The following is a 23,030-nucleotide window of genomic DNA, read 5'->3' as shown; positions in this document are numbered from 1 at the left end:
AAATTATGCTAGTGACAGATCACAAATCTCTTGTATCCATTTCAATCCCAGAAAGAAATTCCAGTGATGACTGTTACCAAGTAACAACATTAGGGTTTATTCATAGGAGCCCACTCTAATGACATAGAGTTTAAGGATACCAAGCAACACAGCATCACTGATGGCTTGTCACATCTTCCACTATTGGCAAATGAAGAAGAAATGTCTTCATATTGTGACCTAGATGTAGTGTTCCACACTGCATTCGTGAACTAATTGCAGGTAACAAATTCCAAAATACTAAGGGAAACAAGGAATGACCCGACATTGTCAAAAGTCAATGAAATCACCATGCAAGGATGGACAGCTTATGGTGGCCCTATGTTTCCAGTGCTCTCAGCGAGATGAGGCCAACTGTTAGTATGTCAAAGAACACTGATGTGTGGATCTCGTGTTGTGGTTCCATCTAAACTGTGCATTAGAGTGTTAGAGAATCTGCATGAAGGACACCTGGTTACAGTCAAGATGAAGAGTCTCGCAGGGAGTTCCGTATGGTGACCGGGAATAGATAAACAGATTGAACACTTGGCCAAAAGCTGTTCATGATGCCAATATGTTGAAAATGCACCCCCACTGGCACCATTACATGAGGAGGTGGCCATCATCATCATGGCAAAGAGTACATATTGACTAAGCTGGGCCATTCATGGACTCCATGTTTCTGATTGCTGAGAATGCTCATTCAAAATGGCTAGAAGTTATTCCAATAAAGTCAATCACATCAGCAAAAACGGTCTCCTCTCTGAGGACTATCTTTGCCAGAAACGGAATACCAGAACAAATTGTGAATGACAATGGACCATAATACACATCAGAAGAGTTCCGACTGTTAATGAAGTAAAATGGCAATCAGACATTTCAAGTCAGCTCCTCACTGCCCAGCAATGAATGGGCTAGTTGAAAGGTTTATCCAAACCTTCAAGAAGTCCATTAAAATGATAGACAAGGAGGATATTTCCTTAACACAAGGTGGACAACTTCCTTGTTGTGTATTGGAACTCTGTTAATGTGATAACAAATCAAACGCTTGCAATGCTATTTATGAGCAGGAATCTGAGATCTTGTTTAGACCTCCTGAAACCAGACCTCTGGAGGGAAGTGCAGAATAAACAGTTCAGCTGGTTGCGAATTGAAGCAGCAAGGAGCTTCGAGATTGAACAGGAAGTCCTAGCACATGATTATGGAGAAGACATGTGGACACCCATTGAGATAGCTACAAGAACTGGACCACTGATGTACACAGTGGATGCTGGAAATCAGAAGTGGAGACGTCATGTGGATGAGATACTGGATGCTCAACTGAAGAACAAACCTGAGTCAACTGCATTCAACAAGATGGACACATTACAGTCTCCAGATTACCTCTTGGTGAAGATGTCACTGACAGAAATGTGACACCGGAAACTAAGAACATTGTCTTAGATAAGAAACCTACCAAACCTGATGTCACTCCACAGATCCAGAGGCACTACCCCAAAAGAAACAGAGCACCACCCAGAAGACTGAACCTTTAGAACTAGGGAGTTAGTTAATGCACTGTCATTGTGAAAGCATGTTTATTTGGAATATGAAATTGAATGTGTGGTACGTGTACAGCTTTATGTTCTATTAATCTAAAGGGGGAGGAAGTGTAATGTATGGATCTATTTCATTACATATTGATTTGTTGTCTATGCATGTCTCTCTCATAGCAATGTAAATACACCTTTTAAAGCCATCTCCCACGTGTGTGCTTTTACTTAATTGCACAGACACAACAATCATCTAACTCAGATTATATAACAACTACGTCAAAGATAGTTCTGTCCAAGGCACTGAGCCTTGTAAGATTCCACTTTTTACAAACTGCCATCCTAAAATGATTTTTTAATTCCTATTCTCTGTTTCCTGTCCATTAACCAAGCTTCAATCCATGCAAATATACTACGCTCAAAGCCAGGAATCCTAATCAGATTCCTCTGTGGCATTGTTGAATTTCTTCTGATAATCTATATACTGGTACTTTCTTATTTAGACTACCAGCTACTTCTTCAAAACACTCTAGCGTACTGTATTTGTCAAACACATTTCACTTCCTTACAACCTGAACCTAATTAACTCTAACCATATTACAATTTTCAACATATGCTGACACTATGGTTATAATAATGGATTTAGCATTTCTCCAGTGATAATGTCTGCCTTACTGTTTCTTTTTCCCTCATTTAATAGACAATTGAGTTACATTTGCTATCTTGGAATTCCCTTGTACCATTTCCAAATCTAAGGAATTTTGGAATTTCTGAAAAATTATCAACACTGATCTTGAGATTTAAGCCATTTGGTCTTGGATGTTTGTGAGACTTTGGTTTCACTAATATTTTCTTTGATAATTTTAATCAGTTTGAAATTCCTCAATCTCATAACTTGATGAATCTCTTTTCATTTTTGTTATTCCATATTATAATTGCCCAATATGCATATACTGTGGATTCTGATCAACTGGAATACATAGGGACCATTACATTTTGGCCCAATTAAGCAGCTGTCCCAATTAGCCAAGGTTTCATGGAAATAGTTAAAAAAGTATATAAAAAAAGACAAAATACCTTTTAACTGAGTAACAAATTATGCATACAGAACAAATTAGAAAACAACTTGTGGTTGTCCGTGGCATCGGATGGTGACCGGAAACCTGTGGGGTGGGGGGGGGGAGAGTTCTTAAAGTGGAAAAGCCGTTGCTCTGGAGTAGTTCCATTCTCTGAACCTTGGAAGTCCGGGTCCAGTGGGATGGGTAGACATCAAAACTGGGGTCATCCATGATTGCAGTGGATGACCATGACTGCTTCTGTTTCTCAGCAGGCTATTTGTTCTCCATGTAGTGTTGCAGAACAGTTTTCCAGGCCATTAGATCTCACTGTAGATCTCATCTGCCCAGGCTGCTGGAGCTGACTTCACATGCTAGGACAGGCCTGTCCCTGTCTCACTGAGGTATGAGACCCACTAGCTACTCTCACCGGATTTAGCTCACCTGTCGAAGCAGTGTATTGATGTGTGGCCGCTGTCATATGCAAACAGCTTCCTAGAGCCACATGTGAGAACTGAGTATCTGGTGGGGACCAAAAGTCACATTCAAGATAATTGTTGATGCTTTCAAATTCTTCTTGGTTCCTAACTTGTTGAAGTAGTGAAATTTGCATTTTCCCTTCCTTTCCAGTTCTGAAGAAGGGTCTTGGCCTGAAACGTCAACTGGTCGTTCATTTCCATGGATGCTGCCTGGCCTGCAGAGTTCCTCCAGCATTTTGTGTATGTTGCATCATTTCACTTGCCCATTTCTGGCACTTCTAAGTCTGAATGCTTGAAACTGCAGTGAGCAAAACAGTTCAGAATTGTCTTACTGCTTACTTCTCACCAACTATCAGTGACAAAAATCACTGCTTTTTCAACACATACGCATAACTGATGCTATTAAAAAAATTTGCTCTAAGCAAAGTGCAGCCTCTAATGGCCACGAATGTGTACATAACTGATGCTAGTTAGAAAATGTTCGACAACAATCTGCCCCCATTAAGTGGCATATTGTCCCAAATAAACAAAGAGAATCTCGGCTATTTTCATGATTAGTTTTTGTTCTTTAAGAGTTGTCCCAAGTAAGTGTCCCAATTAACCAATAGCCAAATTAACGAGAATCCACTGTATTTATTCGGTTTCCTAAGTTACTAATGATCTATTACTATTTTAAATTTCTGTTGTTCATAATTTAATTTCATCAGATGTGCTACTCCAGTTATTTAACTTGCTTCTTCAAGTTTATTAATTTACCCCTACCTGGACATTTCTTCGCCAGGATGAGTATGCAGTCTAATCCACATAGTAGTTACTTTAGTTTTTAGTAGTGCTTTACAAAATTTCTGTATATGTTGGTATCCTGCATACAGCTTCCTGTTGACTGCAAATTTGTTTGAATTTGTTATAGTACTTAGGGTCTTTGAGTCTGAACATCCCTGTATTTAAAAAAAAGCATACCTCCAGGGTGAGTGACACTGTACAGCCAAAAATGGAGAGACAGCAGCTTCCATCACATTGAACAGGAGATGATGAGAAAGATTGTAGGATCTTGTCAGTCAACACAAGGCGCAAATGCTGCCAATCCTAAACAAATGTCTTCACTCTACAGGCCAAGGAACTGCCCAGAGAAACAGATCTCAGCTCTGAGCAGCTGCACCCAGTGCTGTCAGTAATAAATTTTGATACATATAATACTATAATGACCACTTTTGGCACTAATTCTGTTAGCACTCTTGTTCTGAAGAACACAGTCTGAGGGCTAAATAATGCTAATAAAACATTAACCAAACACAAATTAACACTTTATCCAATCTTTGCCTGATTACATAGAAATGTTTAAGATACATTGTATGATTATAATTCTTCAATCTTTTTAAAAGAACCGCAAAACATCTTTTAGGAAAGCTATTTTCTTTCTGCTTTTCTATATTTTGCTTCATTCACACAACTTAACGGAAATGTATAAAATAAGAAACATAGAAGACAGCATTATGGAATATCTATTACATGAACAATTATAGAAGAGAAATAATTGTAGACAACACATGGGACAGAATGAAACACAGCCAATGAATTGGCTATTAACCTGTCCTTATAATTATATAAAAGAACAAATTTGTATTGACATAACAATAAAATTTGGAATTCTTAAATGTATTTGTTAATGAATTTCTTTCATGTATTAATAAATTATCTGGCTGTAGGCTCAACATTTATCCAACTCACACATGACGTTTCACACCTCATAAAATGAGAATTTATCACATATTTTACATGGATTCAATGAAGCAGTGAAAGCTTGGTTTACAATTACATTATACAGTATAATCATAGCATTTATGTTTTAATCAGCTTCAACCAATAGTTTTTCTTTTCTGGTCCTTCCATGGTGTTCCAATTTGGAAGTTGTAAACTGATTAGCATTTGAAATTTTGATAGGTAGCCAGCTCACAATCATACCTGTACTTGCAAAAGATTGATTCAATAGACATCAGATAAGTGCGAGCTCATACACCAGCCTACGCTTCCTCTCTGATAATATTGAGATAGAGAATGAATCACCATCGAGAGGATTCAGATTTGAAAATCTACTTAATCTGGCCAAATGCCTAAACTCACTCCTGTTCTAGTCTTGAGGTTGGACAAACCTTTTGTGATTGTCTGGACCATAATATTCTTGAAGTTGTTAGTGGTTGAATGTCAATTTAAATCAAGAGTTGTAACTGTAGCAGCTAGTTAATACAAATAAAATGTCTTCAGACTTGGAAAAAGATAGATACTTGAATAAACATCATTTTCTGGAGATACAACTATCTCTCAATGCAGCCCTCAAAGAAAATGCAAGAGACTACAGATGCTTAAACCTGGAACCATGCACAAAGCTCAGGAGGAATTCAATGGGTCAAGCAGCATCTATGGAGGGAAATGGACAGTTGATCTTTTGCGTTGAGACAATCAACCTGGGTGAGTTCCTCCAAAACCTCCAAAACTAAAGAATCTGAAATTTGAGAGTTGCCATTGCCGTTGAGATGAGCTCCCATCATCAAAATAAAATTTTGCACATTTACTTATCTACACTCAAAATAGTGAAGTAAACTATGTAATTATAAATATTAAAGCTGCAGTTAATCACCCACTGTTTCTTTGTGCTCAAAATGTATAAAACCTCTCTGTACTTTTCAACTCAAGTCAAGTGAAGTCAAGTCACTTTTTATTGTCATTTAGACCATAACTGCTGGTATAGTACATAGTAAAAACAAGATGTTTTTCAGGACCGTGGTGTTACATAACACAGTACAAAAACTAGACTGAACTACGTAAAAAAACAACTCAGAAAAGAACTACACTAGACTACAGACCTACCCAGGACTGCATAAAGTGCACAAAACAGTGTAGGCATTACAGTAAATAAAAAAACAAGACAGTAAGGTGTCAGTCAAGGCTCTGGGTATTGAGGAGTCCGTTAGCTTGGGGGAAGAAACTGTAACAGTCTGGTCGTGAGAGCCCAAGTGCTTCGGTGCCTTTTCCCAGATGGCAGGAGGGAGAAGAGTTTGTATGAGGGGTGCGTGGGGTCCTTCATAATGCTGTCTGCTTTGCAGATGCAACATGTAATGTAAATGTCCGTAATGGCAGGAAGAGAGACCCTGATGATCTTCTCAGCTGACCTCACTATCCACTGCAGTGTCTTGCTCAGAATGCTCTCAATACAACCCCTGTAGAATGTGATGAGATGGGGGTGGGAGATGGACATTCCTCAGCCTTTGCAGAAAGTAGAGACACTGTTGGGCTTTCTTTGCTATGGAGCTGGTGTTGAGGGACCAGGTGAGATTCTCCGCCAGGCGAACACCAAGAACTTTGAATTCTATGAGATTTTTCCAAGGTTCTTCCAGAGGATTCTGAGGACATAGAACAGTACAGCACAGGAACAGGCCCTATAGTCCACAATGCTGTGCCAAACTAATTAAATTAGTAATCAAATGCTCAACTAAACTAATCCCATTATCTTTCCATTTCCTACACATCATGCGTTTATCCAAGAGCTTCTTGAGTGCCCCGATCATATTTCCCTCCACTATCACGCCTACAGTGCATCCCAGGCACCCACCACTCTCTGTGTAAAAACTCGCCCCACACATCTCCTTTGAACTTGCTCTCTGGTCTTAGATATTTCAAGCCTGAGAAAAAGATACTCTATTTATGCCCCTCATAATCATAGAAACTTCTGTCAGATCTCCCCTCAGTCTCTGATGATCCAGAAAAAACAACCCAAGTTTGCCCAACTTCTCCTTATAGCATGTGCCTTCTAATTCAGGCAGAATTCTGACAAACCTCTTCAAAGCTTCGACATCCTTCCTATCACAAAACTACCAGAAACTAATGCACTAATTCAGATGCAGCATAACTAGAGATTTTATAAAGTTGCAACATAACTTCACACTACTTCAACTCAATACCTTGACTAATAAAGACAAGCACTGAAGGAACCATGGTTGACAAGAGTTGTGGAACATCTAGTCAAGAGGAAGAAAAAAGCCTATCCTTAGGAAGTAAGGATCAGACGTGTCTCTTGAGAGTTACAAAGTAGCCAGGAAGGTGGGGGTTTGGGAGATCCAGAAGGGGATAGGAGAAGGCCTTGGTGAGAGTAAGATTAAGGAAAATCCCAAGGCATTGTCCATGTACATGCAGAACAGAAGGATGAATAGAGTGAGGGTAACACAACCAGGGATATAAAAGGAAATGTGCCTGGATTCAGAGGAGGTCCTCAATGAACACTTTGCTTTAGTATACACCAGAGAGAGGTACCTTGATGAATGTAAGGGTAGTGTAGGACAGGCTAGTATATTTAATGTCACTGTAGGCCACATGGAATAGATTGCTACGAGAAGTAAGGGAAGAGATTGCTGCAAATTTGACAATGATCTTTGCATTCCTACTGGCTATAGGAATAGTACCAGAAGACAGGAGAATGACAAATGTTTTTACAAACACAAGAAAATCTGCAGGTGCTGGAAATCCAAAGCAACATACACAAGATGGAGAAACTCAGCAGGCCAGGCAGCATCTATGGAAAAGAGTAAACAGCTGTTGTTTCAGGCTGAGACCTTTCATCAGGACTGGAATGGAAGGGGAAAGATGCCAGACTAAGAAGGTGGAGGAGAGGAGGAAGAAGTACAAGGTGGCAGATGATAAGTGAAACCGGGAGAGGGTGAAGTAAAGAGCTGGAAAGTTGATTGGTGAAAGAGATAAAGGGTTGGAGAAGGGTGAATCTGATAGGAGAGGACATTTCATACAACTTCAACATAACATCCCAGCTCCTGTATTCAATACTTTGATTTATAAAGGCAATTGCTTTCTTTACAACCTGATGTACCCATGAGGCCATTTTCAAGGAATTATGGATCTGTATCCCCAGAGCCTTCTGTTCTACCACATTCCTCAGTGCCCTACCATTCACTGTGTAAATCCTACCCTTGTTTGTTCTCCCAAAGTACAACAACCCACACTTGGCTGCATTAAAATTCATCTGCCATTTTAGCACATTTTTCCAGCTGGTGCAGGTCATGTCAGCATTCCTCATTGTCCCATATGCTTCCAATTTCTTTGTCTATGATGTGTATTTTTAACTGCATTCCCCCATAGTTAGATCTGTTTGGGCCAACAATCGTGAATGCACAAATAAGAACAAGCCAAAGGCTAGAGACAAGAAATCAACAGAGATATTTTGTTGATTGGGGAAAATGGGGAAAATATTAGATTTGCTTCTATATAGAAACATAAATGTAAAGTTAAATGAGCATTGCCAGTAATACTCATTTATTTTTCTGTAATAGCATTGTCACAGGACAGCAGCATCCATCATCAAGGACCAGCAGTACCCAGGCCATTCTCTCTTCTCGCCTTTTTTTATTTGTATTTTGTATTTGCACAGTTTGTTGTCTTTTGTACTTTGATTGTTTATCCATCCTGCTGGGTCTTTCAATGATTCTATTGTGTTTCTTTGATTTACTCTAAATGCCCGCAAGGAATTTCAGGATTTTATATCTGTTCTTTGACAATAAATTTACTTTGAACTATAGAAGTTCAAAGTACCTCGTACTTCAGTACTTGAACTATCAAGCTCTGAAATTTAGAATTGCAGTGAGTATCTTCTCGCTCAGTGAAAAATTAAGTAAACAGAGAATTAAGACTTTACAAATATCACAAAAGTAGGTCAAAATAGGTCAAAACGGTTAAACCTACCTCAGGATATATTGTTGGAAGTATTTAGATATCTTACATTTGAAGTAAATGCTAATGTTCATGCAACCTGAAAACATTTGCAACAACTGATTAATCATCCTACCTCATGGCTGAAAGAAACAACTGTCCTAAAAAGTTTACAAAGATGCAACTCATTTTTGGACTACACTTGGAAAGAGGGAAATGAGATCTGTGGTAATTAGGGTAGCAACTCTGAAGCAATTGCAGAAGGTGGTGAATTTGATTCCAAACATGGCTGCTGTTTCTATGGATGTAAAAATGAACATGGAAAGACTACATGTTCTGAGAACATTGGCAAACTTACACACACTGAAAGTGAGTAAAAGTTCATTAATGTTAGCCTAGGAGCCACTGAGGGAGGTGGCTACCTTCAAGCAACTGACAACCTTGATTTTATGTTCTTGGTGTCTGGCCGCAGCAGTTCTCTGTGCTTCCTTGTGGAATTAAAAAAGTTGCAATCTTTGACATTTCATGCGAGACAGAAGAGCTCTCCTTTGGCATCAATTCAGTATATTTTGTTTTGGTTGCCAAGACTGAGAGAACTATCATTGAGTACAGTGGACACTTGGGAGAATTTATCGTTGTGTTTTACAGCACCATAAATGAAGATTTCTGAAGAAGCAGATGTTTTAGATCCACACTGAATAGTGCAAATTGTCCATCATCCAGGAAAGCTCTCAAAGAACTTTCGAATATCCATTGCCTTTCTGTGAGTCTTACCAAGTCCTCTGTTTCACTGAATACCAATTTTTTACATAGTATTCTGGAAAGCTTTCAAATATTACTGAATTAGAACTGTCCTTTTGTCCAGCACTTGGCAAGACCAAAGGTAAAAGTCTGAAGGCTGAAGAAAAGAATGGGCAAGTCCAGAAGTCAGAGGCCTGATGTCTGCAATTTCAGGCCAGAGACTGGAGATTGGAGGTCTGAAAGTCCAGGGACAAGGAATGTCAGCCTAGGCTTGGAAGCCTGTCTATGTGTGTGAGTCCTTAGGTGGGTAAAAGAAGAAAGATTACCTTTATTTTTCACATATATATTGAAACATATGGTGTAATGTATTATTTTGCATCAAATCATATCAGCAAGGATTGTGCTGGGCAAGTATCACCACGCTTCCAGCGCCAACATCGCATGGCTACAACTCACTAACACTGAATGCAGAACACTGGGAGAAAACCCATACAATTAGAGGGAGAACATTCAAACTCCTTACGCAGCAGCAGGAATTGAATCCAAAATGATGATTGCTAGTGCCATAATAGGCTTACATTAACTGCTATGCTACCATGCCACTCTTTTGCTATTTTACCGTGGTCCTGTTCTGCTTTGTTGTTGCCACTTGTTTTATTCTGCTGAAAAGTGTGGGCATGTTATGCTATGGTGGCAGCAAAATGCGTAGCAACACTTTTGGGCTGCTCCCAGCACATCCTTGGGTGTGTTGGTTGTTAATGCAAATGACATGTTTCACTATACATTTTAATGTACATGTGATAAATAAATCTGAATCAGAGTAGTATGTGGGTTGGTTTTGGGGCACCAGGAGTGGGAGAGGATGATGTAAGTTTGAAGAAATGATGGAAATTCCCCAGATGCATCCTAAAGCTGTAATTTTGATGAATATGTGGGTCAGGGTGGTCCAGCAGTTGGGGGTGGTTGTTGGACAACCAATGGGAATAATGACTGCATATTCTAGTTTTTTCAGTTATTTACATAAAGGCTTTGAAAAAAGAGCAAGCTACTCTTTTTTTGTTTACGTTGTTTTATTTATTTTCTAGCTGATAAGCTGATATATATATATAGAGAGAGAGAGAGAGAGAGAGAGAGAGATATTTATTTATATATAAAGGCCTGGATTCCACTCTAGACATGTGCAATTCATGTTAATGTGACAGAAATGTAAGCATCTCAATTCCACACAGGGTTCTCACATTTCTGAGATATTTTGTTATTTTTGAGAAATCAGTGATTACTGTGATAAATTAGAAATTGAAGATGTTATTTTGGAATAATTGGAAATATTCTTAAAAATTGCTTTCCTAACAAGAATGTCTATTTCCCCCATAAGGTTAAATGATAAGGATGAACACTATGATATTGCATTTTCAAGTTATTTTTGGAAAGTTTGTTTTTATGATGTAATTGCAGTGTTTTCTTTTGTAAAATGCAAATAAGAATTCATCCTGGATTGGGAACTGGGCCAAATAGCAGCAATCCACTAGTGACCACCAGGAACAAGAAAGAGTGTAGAAGAAAAAACAGGGAGTCACTGACATCCTCGATTCCAGAAAATTGAACAATGAACATCTGCCTCCAGGTTTTCATCTGACTGCTCCTGATGGAAGCAGACCCTTGAACACAAAGAAACAGGAAATGGAACATGAAGAATGTGGTGAGACTATGTCAGCTCACCGCGATGAGGCACTAGACTGTATCTGTTGCATTTTATTATGAAGGCTGGCTGTGGGTGCCAGATGTTTGAAAGGATAGATCAACATTGAAAAATGGGGAATTGTGATGGTAGCAGACAGTTAATACAAATGAGAACCAGTCTTCAATCTAGGGCAAGGATAATTGCTTGAATAAATGCCATTTTGTAGAAAGAGCCAAATCCAAAGCAATGGAAGAATAAGACAGTTTTGGTTGGTTGGATTCCTGAAGAAAGTGCTTGACCACATCAGATGAGATATATTTGTATCATAAATATATACTTCTCCATAGCCACTTGCTTACATCCAAATTTTTGAAATAAACTATGTAATCGAAATTGTATTTAATCACCAGCTGTTATTTTTTGTACTCAAACGATACAAAACAATATACTCTGAATTCAGGGAGATTCTTCCAGAATGCTTGCTCGTATTGCTGAATAAAGGCATTTTAAGCCTGCACCACTCATCTCCATGAGGCTCATTCAAAGTCACCGCCACTGCATCAGTCTTTTCAAAGAAGGTTTTGGTTTAAGTGTAGGTCTGATTTTAATTTTTCTGTTTTTTAAAATTTGAATTGGCAATCTTTTCTCTGACTTATGTTTCAAATTGTTCCCCCTTGCCTCCAGCCACCCATTTGCAGATATTTTGACAGGAGCTGAATATGAAAGAGAGAGAGAATGACCTAAGGATAAATATATGATGGGGCGTGTATAGTGATGCTTCAGGGCCTTTAAAAGAGCTTGTTGCCACTGCAGATACAGTGAACCTTGTACTCTACCTTAAACATACAAACTGTGGAAATCTGTCATTTGCCTGCAACAGGCAAGGCTGTGCATGCTGTGTCAGAGCATGCACAGCCTAAAGCTCCTTCTCCAGAGAAGTGTGGTCACTTTACACATAGCTGCTCTAAAAGCTTCAGGAACTAGATCCATCCTCTGAATTCATGTATTGTGAAGGGAAACGAGCCATCTCTCCTCTTGTTGCATCATTTCCTTTCAAATCTTCCATGTGGTCTGGTTTTCCCCCTACTTCCCAAGACATACAGTTTGGTAGGTTACTAAAAGTTGACATCTGAAAATTGGGAGGACTCCATAAAGTCCTGCCTCTTATCATCATCTTTGACCATCAGCAATCTAGTCTTCACAGGCATACTGTTTCTATCTGGCTACTGTAAGTTGTACCCAATGTGTAGAAGAATGGTAGAGTTTGGGTAGTGCAGAGGGACTGATATGATGTGGGGAGAATAAAATGGTTCAGGGCAAAATCATTAGTAAAATGGGTTATTGATGTTGGTATAGAGCAAGGGACCTGTTTCTGTCCTAAATCTCTCCACAGAAATCATGATGGCAAATGCACAGCCTTTTCAATGAGTTTCCTTCTTCTCCCCTGACAAATAGTCACACAACAACCACAATATGATGCCAATCAGAAAGCTGGTAGAAGCCCTTTCTCAGTGCAATAAATAGATGGAATACTAACAATATCAAATGGTGCAGGAATAAATAGACATTTTTCTCCAATCAGTAAAAGCCAAGCAAAAGACTTTGTCAGTCATAGACAAGAGAAAATCTGCAGATGCTGGAAATCCAAGCAAAACACACAAAATGCTGGAGGAACTCAGCAGCCCAGAGAGCATCTATGGAAAAAAGTATAGTTGACATTTCAGGCTGAGACCCTTCATCAGGCAGACTTTATGTCAGATAAGACTTTTCCTTTGGCTTCTGCAATTTATCTCAGCCTGCCGCTATTCACACTGCAGGTGCATGACTGCATTGCTAGATCCAGTTCAAACAGAATTGTCAAATTCATTGATAACACAACAATTCCTCCTTGTACAACTGGATCCTGGATTTCCTCACTTGCCGACCCCAGTTTGTTCAGATTGGCAACAGCATTTCCTCAGTAATCACCATCAGCACAGGTACACCACAATGTTGTGTGCTTAGTGCCCTGCCCTACTTGCTTTATACTTATAACTCTGATGCTAAATACAACCCCAATGTCATATTTGTTTGCTGACAACACCACGATTGTTGGCCAAATCAAAGCTGGTGTCAATCAATATACAGGAGGGAGATTAAAAATCTGGCTGACTGATGCCACAACACCAAACTCACTCAATGTCAGCAAAACCAAAGAGCTCATTAGTGACTACAGGAAGAGAAAACTGGAAGTCCATGAGCCAGTTCTCATTGGGGATCAGATGTGGAGTGGGTCAATTCCTCTGTGTTATTATTTCAGATCATCTATCCTGGGTTTAGCATGTAAATGCCATTGTAAAGAAGGTACAGCAGAGCCTCTACCTTCTTAGAACTTTACAAAGATTTGGCATATCATCTAAAACTTTGACAAACTTGTATCTTTGTACAGTGGAGAGTACACTGACTGGTCACATCACATCCTGATTTGAAAACACCAATGCCTTTGAATGAAAAACTCCACAAAAGGTAGCACATACAGTCCAGTCCATCACAGGTAAGGACCCTCCTCAACATTGATCCCAGTTACTTATTTAATTATTTGTTTGTTTGTTTATTTATTGAATTACAGTACGGAATAGCTATGCTGTTCCAGCAATTCACCAATTTAATCCGAGCCTAATCACAGGACAATTTACAACAACCAATTAACTACCAATCAGTACGTTTTTGGACTGTGGAAGGAAACTAGACCACCCGAAGGAAACCCATGCAATCACAGAGAGAATGTTCAAACTCCTTCCAGGCAACAGCGGGAATTGAACCAGATCACTGGTACTGTAAAGTATTGTGCTAACAAATACATTACTGTGTCACCCCAATCTACATCTACAAGGACTGCTGTTGCAGGAAAGCAGCATCCATCATCAAGTACTCCTACCATCCAGGCAATGCTCTCTTCTTGATGCTGCCATCAGGAAGGAGGTACAGAAGCCTTAGGTTCCACACCACCAGGTTCAGGAACGATTATTACCCCTCAACCATTTAGCTCCTGAACCAGAGTGAATAACATCACTCACCCCAACACCGAACTGATACTTTCAAGGACTCAAGGTCTCAGCATTTATTTATTTATTTATTTATTCATTCATTCATTCATTCATTCATTCATTTATTTATTATTGATATTTGTTTTGTATTTGTACAATGTGTTGTCTTTTGTACATTGATTTTTTCTCTGCCTTTGTTGTGTGTGGTTTTTCTTTGATTCTATTGTGTTTGTTTGTATTCATTGTGAATGTCCACAAGAAAATGAATTTCAGATTAGTATTTATATTTTGATAATGAATTTATTTTGATGTTTTGAATTTTGAACTTTGAACCTATGGAGATAGTTTCTCCCTATTTTCAGAAGTAACACCCTTCAGTTGAGTGCCAGCACAGGAAACAAGGATACCCCATGAACTTTAGTAGTGGATCCACCATGGACACAAATTAGCCACTGGTTGTTTGGAGCTAATTTAGAATAGTTTCTCTTTTCCCCACTCTGACCTCTTCTCACCTGCCTATTACTTACCCCTGGGTCCTCTCCTCCTTCCCTTTCTCCAATGGTCCACTCTCCTCTCCTGAAAGAATACTTCTTCTTCAGCCCTTCACCTTTCCCACCCACCTGGCTTCACCTATCACCTTCCATCCAGCCTCTTTCCCCTCACCCTATTTTTTTTTTTATTCTGGCCTCTTCCCCCTTCCTGCTCAGTGCTGAAGAAGGGTCTTGGCCCAAAACTTTGACTACCTATTCATTTCCATAGATGCTGCTTGGCCTGCTGAGTTCCTCCAGCATTTTGTGTGCATTGCTTTAGAACACTTTGTACCTACTTTATTTTTGAAAAATAGGTGTAATGCCCATTCAACTGCGAAATTCTAGAAATGGCAACAACATTCTTGATGAATAAACTCTTCTCAGGCTTCCAGCCAGGTACACGTATCGATTATAATGGATATTTCAATGACAAACTCTGCCATCTTCTTCAGGAATGAATTTTAACATTCCTGGTGTTAAAATTGGCTTAGAGTTTTTGAAGAAATAGCTGAAGTATTTAACATTACTGAGCCTCTTTTTGTGAATTAGTGTGAGGCTCAGTCTACAAGTAGAAGGAATGACTAATGTGTTAATTTGGGCCATTTTAAATTGTATCAGGTCTCTAACTCTGTGTTTTGAATGACGTGTGTCTCATCACTTTTCAAGCTGCTCTTATTTATTCTAAAAAAAATGGAGAAGAAAATGTATTTTCAAATAAATTAAATGATTAGCTACATATATCTACTGTTATAATTCAACTGCAAAACCAACAGTAAAAAGATTACAATAACTAAGTTTAAACTTGTGTTGCCTAGAAAATAAACAATACAACATTGGTAGTTCATGAATTTGTATAATAAGGACATTCACTTGTTTGTTTTAAAATAGATCCTAACGTGTTGAAATAGCAGGCAAGCAAACTTCATTTGAATGTGTAAATGTGCATGAATGTTAATATCACAAAGTACAATTCACTCTATTTATGTTTGGAGCATATCATAGCATTGCAAGAGAACTATGTGTATTTTGTTTTGTTCCTTGGATCCAAAGTAACAATTATTTCATTCTCCTTTACACTTTCGTACTGGAAATGACATTAAACAATCTTGAATCTTAAACAATCTTGAGTTTATTTTATTTAATCCTAATGATATAATGTTACATTTAAATCTATGTTTAAATTTCTACTAACACTATTAACTCATTTTCATTAAATGTCGATTTCAAACTAGAAATTGTAATACAAATCTAGTCTTTTGAAATTAATATGCACAGAGAATTTTGGATTGGTTATGGAAATGATTTAACAGATTATTTTATTTTTCACTTTATTCATGACAAAAAGGTCTGTCATAATGACCATGCAATGATTGTAAATCTAATATAATGGCAAATCTAACACTTGCTTAGGTATGTTGAACATCTACTGTGATGGATTTTTATTAGATTGGATTTTATTATCTGCATGCTGATAAAGGAAACACTAATGACTAGCTTTGTTTGTTATTACATGATAAAAGCCACAACTGTTGGCTCAATCAATCAGTTTAATCAAATAAAACATTATTTTCTTCCAAAATGTTCATGCTGACCTTGCATTCCATAGGAATTGAGTAATAAATAATATAACCACTGTAGCTACTTTACCAAGCTTTTATGTTTCAACAAAAATATACTGTAATAATGAAATCTGATAACAAATGTGGATGACATTTTGTGATAGTTATTAGTGCACACCAGATTTAAAATATCTTTCTGCATTTGGTTGTTAGAAATGTTAGAAAAAAGTTGTTAGATCAGGTAATTACTATTGCAAAACACATTAAAGAGGCAATATAACTGGAACATTATTTTGACAGAAATTATAATCTGTCATCAATACATCTGTACATGAAAAAATTGAATTAAACCACTATGACCTGAAAGATTGTCACTTTCCTTTCTAATTATTTGTCATTTTATAGATTCACATCATTAACTTTGTTTTCAGGTATTTCAGCATCAACAAAGAAAAATCTCGGACTATATCTGGTGCAAAGTATTCATTTAGCAACATGCCCAAATCGAAATTCCTTAACATGGACTAAACCCTTAGAGGCAAGAACATTCAAAGTACAATGGATTAAAAATACCAGCTTCAACCACCAAAGAGAAAGATCAGTTACATGAGATTCGAGACCTCACAATACAAACATTGGGGGTGGGGACTGGATCTTGCTTTAATTGGTGTGATAGCACAGACCACTCTGGCTTATGCAGTCTTCCGCAGGATAGTTTATTTCTAACTGATTAGCAAATCCTAGGCTGGTGAAAGGTCTCTGGAATAGGCACACTCTACCCTCTGGATTGCAGCGTCAGGCATAAGACTGTAGTCTTAATGCATGTGAATATCTTTGCATTCAAAAATATTTAATAACAGGAACAATAAATAAAAATACTAATAAAATAATTAAAATACATATTCATTTCCCCCCAAAAAAATTTAAGACACTAAAAATCTCACTAAAGATAATGAATTATAATTAAATCCAACTTAATGGAGTCAAATAAAAATGAAATTAAATTATGCTACCATTTACTTATTTCATCTAATTGATGTCAAAGACTCTTTGGATTTGCACCAGCTTAACTGGTATGGTGATGGTGGGCCTGGGTGAGGGAATTTGGCATTCTGTGCAACAAAGTCTGACTCCTTCGTTAGACTCCATGAGGAGTCTAATGTTGCATAGCAGGTGGAAATGGATTAAATAGGAAAATCTGTCAGATCTACTTGAAAGATCCCTTCCAATTGAGATTTTACAATAACTTTCTCTAAATTGATATAAAAATTATCAACTACTATCAATTCAGAAAGATGCATTTTATGCAATGTTATTAGCAATAAAATATGTAATATTTTCAAAAAGGCAACAAGTTGTGATTTTCCACCAGCATTATGTATCACGGTAAATTTATTACACTATTTAGTGCAAAAAGGAAACCTATCTTATTCAATCCACACGAAAAGAACACAATGTGATTCATTAGATTTCTTAAATATTTAGCAATGCTAAAACAAGGAAATTAATTGTATTATGAAAAATCAGTGATAGAAATCTATAAAAAGAAAATCAACTTAAAACTAATTAGGCAGTTTCACAACCAGCTGAGTAATTCAGATACTTTATATCATCGAGGCTGTGTCACAATTAGAAACATTGTTATATATGTCAGCCATCTTCTAATACATGACTTTCTATTTAGTCCTAAAATTGTAATACAATATTACACAATATACTTATAGTTTTTGAGAATTACTTTTTCAGCATTTGATTTGGCCGGTGAATGCGTGGCAGAGGAACTACTGCAGGGGGCTGAGGTTCAGATTTCTGGATCATTGGAATCTCTTCTGGAGAAGGTATCCAAACCCGAGGGGACCAATATCCTTGTGAGCAGGTTGGCTAGAGCTGTTTGAGAAGGATTAAACTTATTCAGAGGTGGGTGGGAATCGGAGTGATAGGGGTGAGGATGGGGTAGCTGATTTACAACAGAGACAGAGTGTAGTGAGACTGCTAGCAAGGTGAAGATGATGACAGGGCAAAATTGCAGTCAACGGGATGAGTTGCAAAGTAAAAGGGGGACAAAATCCAAAAGTGTGAATATAGGACTGTAGGTGTGATATTTGAATCTGCACAGTATATGGAATGTGGTCTGTGTTGGGACCGTTTCTTTTTACGCTATGGGTCAATGATTTAGGTGTTAATAACAGATGACTTCATGCCCAAATTTGTGGATAATACCAAGATGCTTGGAGGGGCAAGTAGTGTGAGGAAGCAGAGAGGCTTCAGAGGACTTAGACAGGTTAGGAGATTGGGCAATGAAGTAGCAGCTGGAATACAATGTTGGAAAATGTATGGTCATGCACTTTGGTAAAGAAATAACAGTGTAGTTATTTTCTAAATGGAGAGAAAATTCATAAATCTGAGGAATTTAGTCTGTGTGCAGGATTCCCTTAAGGTTAATTTGCAGGTTGAGTTGATGGTGAGGAAGGCAAATGCAATGTTACCATTTATTTCAAGAGGATTAGAATATAGGTTCAAAAAACTAGGTAATGATAGAGATCAAGAAGATTATAAGGCTAGCAGGAAGGAGCTTAAGGATGAAATTAGGAGAGCCAGAAGGGGCCATGAGAAGGCCTTGGCAAGCAGGATTAAGGAAAACCCTAAGGTATTCTACAAGTATGTGAAGAGCAAGAGCATAAGATGTGACAGAATAGGACCAATCAAGTGTGACAGTGTAAAAGTGTGTAAGCAACTGGAGGAAATAGCAGAGGTATTTAATGAATCCTTTGCTTCAGTATTCACTACAGAAAAGGATCTTGGCGATTGTAGGGATGACTTACAGTGGATTGAAAAGCTTGAGATTTACATTAAGAAAAACATTAAGAAAGAGGATGTGCTGAAGCTTTTGGAAAGCATCAAGTTGGATAAGTTACCGGGACCAGATGAGGTATACCCCAGGCTACTGTGGGAGGCGAGGGAAGAGAATGAACTTTGCATCATCAGTGGGGATGGGAGAGGTTCCAGAGGTTTGGAGGGTTGCAGATGTTGTTTCCTTATTCAAGAAAGAGAGTAGAGATAGCCCTGGAAATTATAGACCAGTGAGTCTTAATTTTAAGTTAATGGAAAATGTTACGAATGTGCTACAACTCTGAGGGGCCGAAGGGTACAAAGTAGCCCCTTCTTTTGTGAGAATCGCAAGATCACTATTTGTTCGGGTCTGGGACCCAGGAAATGAGAGAGAGAGACACGCAGGATCCACAAGGGTTTGGAATGTGGGTCCTGGCCTCAGTGATACAAAGCCACGGATAACGGCCATTGTTTCTTGGAGACAGAATTGTGTATTGAGTACCGTACTGTTCATTGAAGCCCTCAGGGAATGACCAGAGTGGGCTGGTTGAGGGATTGCATCATCCCAACCTGATTGACATCTGAGACCCCGTGAGTAAGGATAAAAGAGGGTCTGGGGAACAACCCCTTCAGACACACCCGGAGAAACGTATGAGACCAATGGAGGCTTGTGTGTGTGTCCATCCTTGCCCAGATGACAAGCCTTCCACGGAACGGCCTCGCTAAAGGACTAATATGGATCAAGAGTGGATAAAGGAAAGCTGGCAAGTTTCTATTCTCAAAACCCCTCTCTCTCTCCAACAATTGAAAACCCAGCGGTCCCTAAAGGCTGAAGCCTGTATGAACTGAATGAACTGAGTGACTTTTATATTTCCATCGGACAATACATTATCCCCTAGACAACGATAGAGCTTATTTCTTATTGATTATTATTATACCCGCACTTTTAGATTTAGTATTGATGACATATATTATCTGTATGTTTGCATTGATATTATTTTTGTGTATTTTTACCAATAAATACCAAAAATTGTACCATCAGACTTCAACGGACCTCTATCTTTGCTGGTAAGTGACCCAGTTACGGGGTTCGTAACAAAAAGATCCTGAGAGGCAGGATTCATGAACATTTGGAGAGGCATAATATGATTAGGAATAGTCAGCATGGCTTTGTCAAAGGCAGGTCATGCCTTACGAGCCTAATTGAATTTTTTGAGGATGTGACTAAACACATTGATGAAGGTAGAGCAGTAGATGTAGTGCATATGGATTTCAGCAAGGCAAGGCTTATTGAGAAAGTAAGGAGGCATGGGATCCAAGGGGACCTTGCATTGTGGATCCAGAATTGGCTTGCCCACAGAAGGCAGAGTGGTTGTAGACTGGTCATATTCTGCATTGAGGTCAGTGACAAGTGGTGTGCCTCAGGGAACTGTTCTGGGACCCCTTCTCTTTGTGATTTTTATAAATGATCTGGATAAGGAAGTGAAGAGATGGGTTAGTAAATTTGCTGATGACACAAAGTTTGGGGGTGTTATGGATATTTTGGAGAGCTGTCAGAGGTTACAGTGGGACATAAATAGGATGCAAAACTAGGCTGTGAAGAGGAAGATGGAATTCAACCCAGATAAGTGTGAGATAGTTCATTTTGGTAAGTCAAATATGATGGCAGAATATATATTAGTAATGGTAAGACCTATGGTAGTGTGGAGGATCAGAGGGATCTTGGGGTCTGAGTCCATAGGACACTCAAAGCTGCTGCACAGGTTGACTCTGTGGTTAAGAAGGCATTGGCCTTCATCAGCTGTGGGATTGAGTTTAAGAGATGAGAGGCAATGTTTTAGCTATATAGGACCCTGGTCAGACCCCACGTGGAGTACTGTGCTCAGTTCTGGTCATTTGGAGTATTGTAAGCAGTTTGGGCCCTTTATCAAAGAAAGGATTCAGTGACACTGGAGAAAGTTCAAAGGAGATCAATGAAAATGATTCCAGGATCGAAAGGCTTATCATATGAGGAGCGTGGAATGGCTCTGGGCTTGTACTTGCTGGAGTTCAGAAGAATGACGGGGGAATCTCATTGAAACCTATTGAATGTTGAACAGTCTTGATAGACTGGATGTGGAGAGGGTGTTTCCAATGGTGGGAGAGTCTAGGACCAGGGACGCAGAATAGAGGGACATCCATTTCGAATGGGGATGAGGAGGCATTTCTTCAGCCAGAGAGTGGTGAATCTGTGGAATTTGTCACCACAAGCAGCTGTGGAGACCAAGTCATTGGGTATATTTATTGCAGAAGTTGATAAATTCATGATTAGTCAAGGCATGTAGGGATAAAGGGAGAAACTGGGAGATTAGGGCTGAGAGAAAAATGGATCAGTCATGATGAAATGGCGGAGCAGGCTCGATGGGCCAAATGGCATAATTGTGCTCCTATACCTTATGGTCTTCTGATTACTTGCTTTACATTATGTTAATGATATACAATTGTTAGAATTGTGAAGGGTCTTAGCACAAAACACTAATTGTTTATTCATTAATTGTTTATGACCTGCTGATTTCCTCCAGCATTTTGTGTGTGAAATTTAGCTCGATAGCCATAGGCAGTCAGACAAGTAGGTACTAAGGGGTATCTCAGAGGAAGAAAGGGAGACTGAGAGTTCTAAAGAGGATTTCCACACCTTCAGATTTTGTTGGTGAAAAGCATGATATCAATGATTGAGGATTTATATCTGGAGATGATTAGAGTAGCAGGGATAAACGCACTGTGTTATATGTTAGAGGAGATTTGAGATAAGTGTTTTAAAGGAGGAAAGAGAGGTAGAGAAGCAGAGCTGTAATAGTAGGGAACCCCAGATCAATGGCCTTGGGAGCTGAAGACATCATGGTTAATGGTGAAACAATTACACTCAGGAATTATCAGAGATGTGAATGGAGATGTTCAAATATCTTGGTTACTTATGGGTTTGGCAGGGAAATAGTGATTTGCAACAATCAATACTGAGATCAAGAGCTAATATCTAGATAACTTGTGCCTGCAGCATTCACATGAGGAATTCAATTAGCATGGCCAAGATCAGAATCAAAGACTTGATTGACATTTTCAGCCATGGACATCCTGTAGCTGTCCAGTTTCCTGTTTTGGGCAAGTTCTCTGAGATAAGAAAGTATGCTTGCCATACTGTTTCATTAAAGCAAATCTTCTCATCTAATAAACAAAGAGTAATATTTGTGTTACCTGTAGAACAGCTTGTAGATATCTTATCCAAGGCAGATGTGGACTGAAGAAAATATAATTTAAACATTTCTCCCAGTTCTATTTTATATATTATGTTGTGCCATGATAATGTCTAATATCTTCTTAAATATTTGATCTCCTAAACGATGTTTAGAAATTGGCAAGGACAATGTAAGGAAGAATCGAAGAATATTTGAGAAGTAGAGTAAGATCATCTCAGTCAGACTGTAGAATTTTTTACATTTCTCCATTTTGTAATATTTCATGTTATATTACCTTGTACTAAATCTTACCTTTTCTTTTCCTAGTTGCTTTTGCAGTCTGTTCTGCCACTGGATAGTTTGCATTATTATGGCTTCCCACCTTCTCTCCAGGTTCACAATAACAAGTTGCATTGATTGACGATCAGCTTCCAAACAGTTAGCATCTCCGTCATCGAGGAGACGTTGGCATAAGTGAAGTACAGAAATTATGCCACGCCGTCGTTGTTTAATTTCAGAGCACAGTGACTAAAAGCAAATTATTAAAATTAGTGATGTGTTATCTTGTACATTTCAAACCAATATTCTTACAGCAACTCACATGATATAAATAAGAAGAATGAAAATAAAACATGACAATAGCCATCAAAAACTTAAGA

At 38.5% G+C, this 23,030-nt stretch overlaps 1 protein-coding gene across 1 annotated transcript in view; it reads right to left on the bottom strand.

Annotated features, from left to right (window-relative positions):
- akap6 (A kinase (PRKA) anchor protein 6) overlaps positions 1-23,030 on the bottom strand; it is a 341,777-nt gene that overhangs the window by 30,333 nt on the left and 288,414 nt on the right. The window contains exon 11 of the mRNA XM_059987823.1: positions 22,684-22,899. Coding sequence (XP_059843806.1) covers positions 22,684-22,899 — 216 coding nt within the window. The remainder of the gene's footprint in view (positions 1-22,683; positions 22,900-23,030) is intronic.

This window comes from Hypanus sabinus, chromosome 2 (assembly GCF_030144855.1).
Source record: "Hypanus sabinus isolate sHypSab1 chromosome 2, sHypSab1.hap1, whole genome shotgun sequence".
Lineage (NCBI taxonomy): Eukaryota > Metazoa > Chordata > Chondrichthyes > Myliobatiformes > Dasyatidae > Hypanus > Hypanus sabinus.
This window is presented reverse-complemented; position numbering and strand designations above follow the sequence as displayed.